We start from the raw sequence: 6,025 nt of genomic DNA on the forward strand, positions 1-6,025 counted from the left end.
TGCATATTTATGAGTCAGGTCGTCTAAAATGTTTCTGAAATAACTTTGTATGTATTTAAATAAAAATAATATATTGTTCGGTACAGATGATACAGGTTTGCCAGATTCGTTGGCGAACATATAGTTTTAATTTTGCGGCCCGGGTTAATGCGGGTAACGCATTTTCATTCTCCAGCACTAGTAGGTAGATTCGAATCTTCTCCGGCGCGGGGCCTGCGGAGAGGTATGAAGAAGAAAGAGTTATGCGCAATCAGTCCAGCTAATGCTTGCTTGTCCGCAGCACATCTTTCAACCTTGTTTTGTTTTCTTAACTTCTTAAGGACTTGTTTTACGTCAGTTTAGTAATACATTCTTATGAATTAGTTATATTTTCACTAATTTCCACTTTCCCCTGTAAAATTCAGTCAAATTATTTCTTATAACAGAATACAAATATACAAAACCATTTGAATGAAATAGGCTTAGTGTCCACGTATGCTGAACGGTTTATGTGCCATAAAATAACTTGATTCGACACACAGATGACCTACACGTCTGTAAAATCCAAATTTACAGCGCACCAACTTTCAAGCTATGGAACCAGACCTTCATTTTAACTTTATTCCATTCTAAAGCTAAATATGTATACCAAATTCCAATACAGAGGTACCACATGTCTGAATATCGTATAAGAGACCCTTCGGACGTGCAAACGTGCTGGGATTTTATGTTCACTTTTTGCAAGGATAGGACGCCGTAGTGTTTTCACTGCTTTTCTCTATTGCCCGCAAACGTGGTAAGAATTTTAAACAGTAACAGATGCGCTTTATCTTTTAAATAATGTAAAGAATTTTATACTGACTTAAACGAGGTAAGAGGTAAGCTTACAATTCTATATTTCAATTGACATTTAAATATGTTATTAACTATATGTTACCCGCGACTTTTTCCGCTTGGTATTAGAAAACATACGAACTATATAAATGTCAAAAAGCTACGTATCCCTCGGGAACTGGACATTTCTCGGGGATAAACCTTATCGCATGTGTACTCCAGACTGTTTTTATATCTGTGCCAAATTTTAATAAGATATGTTGAACGGTTACAGAATGATCGAGTAAACATTAGAAAACTAAATTAATCAATCCCACGGGAACCGTAACTATTTCCGGGATAAAAAGTACTTCCAGACGATACTATAACCCTGTACCAAATTTCATGTAGATCCGTTCAGCCGTTTAGGCTACAAACGCTAACAAACATCCAACGTAACTTTCACATTTATAATGTTCATATAATTTATGTATGTTTTGTTATTAACTAATCCTCATTTATCAAATTTACTGTGACACTAATGTAATGTGTACATTTATTAATATAAATCAAATTAGATTGATTGGAAAGATACATTTATTAGTCGACAATTTCAACACATTTAATTTATCAGAGTATGAGATACATTGTTTATTTATTTATTATTAAAAAAACCTTGCATGACACACAACAATTGAGGTTACATTAGTTGATTAAATTGGAAAAGGGTTAGAAATATAAACAAAGCAATTACTTTTGTGACAGGTTCTTCATTATGTCAGACTTAGCCACGAAAAATCGCAACTTACTAGGTACCTTTTAGCTTCGCTAGGTGCTGATGCGTTGAAAATTTATTATAATTTTACATTAACATTAATCAAAGAATTTATCAAACTGTAAAACGATGACTAGATAAGTTGCACAAAGTCCGGAATAGCTAAGCGGCAGCGACATGTCCAGTCTGATCAGGCCCCACAGCACGTAACTGAAGTCGTTGTCTCTCGCAAGTTGGTAAAATGCTTTTATCTTGCGTCGTTCCAATTTATCTAAAACTTAAAATTGTAATTATATTTGTGTTCATAATATTTAACTAGCTGTTGCCCACGACATTTTCTACGGGAATGTTTAACCTAGTTTCTTTTCTTCCGTTAATTATCATACTAATACTAATATTATATAAATGCGAAAGTTTAGATTGATAGATGGATGGATGGATGTTTGTCAGAGTTTGTAGCCTAAACGGCTGAACGGATTTCGATGAAATTTGGTATAGATATAGAGGATAGTTTGGAAGAACACATACACTACCCACTTTTATTTTTTTGAATCCACGCGGACGTAGTCGCGGGCGAATGCTAGTTATGTCATAAATACTCCACGGAAACCTCACACTTTTTTTACAATAATAGTCACGGTTTACCTTCTTCTTTTCTTAGTATAGCATCATTTAATATTCTTCGTATTTCTGCAACTTGTTGAGCAGTCTTGCTTGAGATGTAACATGGTATAGCCATGAGGAATGTTGTCTTAACACATTGCAATATTGTGTATCCCCTTAATACGTGTTTGAACTAAAGTGTAAGAAATAAACTATAAAAATAGTATAAACATACTTTAGTAGATATACTTTGCTTTGATGTATTTGAATTTATTGTCTTCCCAGTTTGAACAGCGCCAGTTATAGAGAAATTGAAACGCAAAAGGTTATAAAGGTAAGGACTCATTATACGGAGAGATCACATAAACATGCAAGTACTAGGAATGAATGTAGATGACATAGATGACAAAGGTAGAGAAAGACCAAAGAAAGGATTTATAGTCGACATCTTTAGATTGAGTAGTAGACCAAAATATTCGTTATTTCGTACTTTTTAATTTAATTTGTATAATGTGTTAGGAAATATCTTACCATAGCATCGCCTTTTGAATTGCTAACAATTTCAAAATTATTAAATCCAAATTTAATCAACATTGTGTTAATTATTCCAGACGAGACGAGCATTACTATCATCTGCAATAAAAATAATACTATAATATATGATACTAGTTAAAATACATTGTCCGTTTCGCATTTTAAAATAATTTCTAAGTCCCAGATAAGAATACGCATATCCATTTTACATTCATACTTATGGAGCAATTCCACGGTGCTTGATTTCGGTTCCATCTGTAGAATCACGCACCGTGGAACCGCACTTTAATACCGTACAAGTTCATTTAACATCAGACACAAATGTGTAATGAAAAACATTTACAAGAATATTGCTATCTCTATATTTTCAAAGAGGAAAAGAGGGATGGAAATATATTTAAATACAAAATCAGACTTACAGGAAAACTCATGCTTGTATTTAAATCTTCTGAAGAACTGTGCAACAATTCATAAGCCAAATGCAAATTTTTTGCGTCTAAATTTATCTTCTCAGTTATATTCTTGATTTTGTTTCCTCGATTTATGCTTCTTTGTTGTATTTTAATGGCGAACTTTTTTGCAATTTGATTCTTAAGTATTCGAAGACGTATGAGTACAGTGTATAATAAAATGCAGAAAAACAACATTTCATATTTATGAATTAAAACTCCTAGATATATTACACTTGTTGCATAATACGAGCCAAGACTTGCGTTTTTAAGATTTACGAAAACGAATTCTGCGGTTACAGTGACAAATATAACTACTGTCCATACCAATGTAATCATCCGTGGTGATGTTTTATTTTTTAAATTTAACTTGATGTCGAATTCCTTCAATTTGTTAATGCAATTCTTTAAATGATTTCTTTGAAAATATGACCCATTTATACATAGAAATAAAAGTTCGACGAAAAAGGTATTTTTTGACACTAAATATGTTACACGAGATGCGTTTATGAACATCATATGATAAATTGTAAAAATTAAAATAACCGGAGTACAAAGTTGAGACAGCCAGTACTTAGTTTTACTACAATTGAGTAAATAAATTCTATTTATACCAAGAAACATTTGAACATTGATTAAATATTTGAAAGAAACAGCAAAATTGAATTTATTCATATAATTTTGGTTAATAGACTTTTTATACGGCGTAACTTTCATTGTCTTTATGTTTTCGTTGTTACACTTCTACGCAATAACTTCTCTGGTTAAGAAATGAATAAAATATAACCACAGATGATAAATTACTGAAAATAATCAAATTTAATAAATTATTCCGTAATTGAATTAGTCCTACTTTTACTAAAATCAAATATTCGTTTCATATATCGATATTAATCATACTATATCGATCAAGATAAGATCGAGGTATTTCTTAAAATTTCCACTGTTACAACGTACAATACTATATTCATTGCAATAACAGCTTTTTCTTTGTTTCGACTTAAACGATAGTTTTTTTAAGATTAAACTATAATCTATTTATAACCACCAATAACGCCATAATGGCGAATATCAAATAGGCACAAAATAGCATGATTTATAGCCTATCCTATAGATCACTTATTGTTCTCATGTTATCCCACTGACCACTGTAAATGGACAGGCTTTTAAATTGTTTAAACTATCGTGAGACATTACTTTAAGCGAAAATTAATTAAAAACGGCTCAACTCGCGCTTTTTTTTGGACAGGCTTTGTCTATGGTATTTTGTATATACTTGATTTTTGTCATTTTGGCGCCGATGTTTGTGATTGGTCGCGGTGACGAGTTTTCGAACTACTGATAGTGATAAACCTACGAGTAACTGTAATTAAAATGTAGAGTGTAAGTCATTTCCAAATCGCATATCTATTTATACACATCTATGTATAATTGTAAAAAGAAGTAAATGTTCTTTCAATTTTAAACTGTATGCTTGTATGTTTTTAATACGAAAGTAAAGTGTAGAAAAGAAAATGTTTTCGTAGATAAAACAGGAAACACGTACAAAGGGGTTTTAAAAAAGGCGGCTTAATATGATTTAATGCTTTAATCTTGAAGTAAATATAACTGAGCACCATAAGAACAATTTATAGCCCACCGCTTACTTGGCATTAAAATTACTCAACGTGAAAGAGCTGAAAGTATTATAATATAATGTTGAATACATGTACCTTATCTGTGTTTATTTTCGTAATAAAATACATTAGGTATTTGTTTTAAAAGCTTTAATTTACGAGTTTATACGTATCTTAACAAATACTTAACACCATATTTCCAAAAAATCATTAGTTAATTGTATAACAGCCATTAATTTTACAAAGATAAAAAATAAATGACTTAATATTTTAATTACTAATTTCTTAGTCTCTGAATTCTAATATTACTATTTAAATTCTAGCACATAAATGCACGCAGTGTTATTGCACAGTTGGGAAACATTTTCTTTGTGCAACATACTTGCGCGAAATACTTTACATTGTACTAACATCAAGTGCGCGTGCAATGTTGTCTGAATTTTTAATGTTACGTTTCTTATCAAGAAAATTATTCAAACTTCTATCGGCTTCAGAGTCAGATGGGTGATTAAATCAACGCTAAATACGTGACTTTTTAATAATTCTGATTGCGGCACTAATTGAGACAAAACATTCTTAAAAGCAGAAAGGTTTCTAACAAGAAAATATTCAAATATCTATACAAAAGGAGCCATGGCTAACGTTTTAAAAAAATATATGTTGGATAAGGAGGTAAAATATGTTTTCTTTTAATATGTTTCTTTTCAATTGAATTCGAATTTTATATTTTGACGTTGGTTTGAATAAGTTTAAAGTCAGAAAAAAAAAGAGGAACGACGATGTATAAAGATGTGTTTTGGAAAAAAGAGTAAACATTAAAAGTAGCAATAAATTACAAGTTTATTTTATTTGATCGAGCCACAACCCCACATATATTTATCGTATAAAGAAGGCAAAATGTTTGCAACAACATGGTCTGTGTAAAAAGAATTAAATGTAACAGACCATTTTTTATTAGATTTATTACATCAAGTGGAACTTTCGCATTCTGTGTATTGTAAACAGCGGGAGCATTTTTGGTTCGGTGTTGCTTTTATTTTGTTAACAATAAAATTTTTAAGAAATGTTATGTAACTACATAACATAACATACAAGAAATAACTATATTACTAATATTGTGAATGTGAATTTTTATATGGATAGCTGTTAGTAAGAGTTTGTAACGTAAACTGTTCAACGTATGTCGATCAAATTTGCCTTATAGCCTTTTTAAACAACACCATATTTTAATACTATTTTTTTTTTTTTTTTTGTGA

General features: G+C 30.9%; 1 protein-coding gene across 1 annotated transcript; it reads right to left on the reverse strand.

Moving 5' to 3' along the window:
• Nucleotides 1–1,665: 1,665 nt before the first annotated feature.
• On the reverse strand, nt 1,666–3,286 carry LOC106104082. Its single transcript, XM_013284020.1, has 4 exons — nt 3,124–3,286; nt 2,702–2,803; nt 2,213–2,363; nt 1,666–1,838 (listed from the first exon to the last, which is right to left on the reverse strand). The coding sequence occupies exons 1-4, from the start codon at nt 3,133–3,135 to the stop codon at nt 1,666–1,668; spliced, it is 438 nt and encodes a 145-aa protein (XP_013139474.1). The 5' UTR covers nt 3,136–3,286.
• Between the last annotated feature and the right edge of the window lie 2,739 nt (nt 3,287–6,025).

Source organism: Papilio polytes, unplaced genomic scaffold, assembly GCF_000836215.1.
Source record: "Papilio polytes unplaced genomic scaffold, Ppol_1.0 DF823691.1, whole genome shotgun sequence".
Taxonomy (NCBI): Eukaryota; Metazoa; Arthropoda; class Insecta; order Lepidoptera; family Papilionidae; genus Papilio; species Papilio polytes.

Coding starts and splice junctions, on each gene's coding strand:
- LOC106104082 (XM_013284020.1), bottom strand. Junction 2,364..2,701: donor ATTCAAAAGGCGATGCTATG/GTAAGATATTTC, acceptor CTTACACTTTAG/TTCAAACACGTATTAAGGGG. Junction 1,839..2,212: donor TATACTAAGAAAAGAAGAAG/GTAAACCGTGAC, acceptor TTTAAGTTTTAG/ATAAATTGGAACGACGCAAG.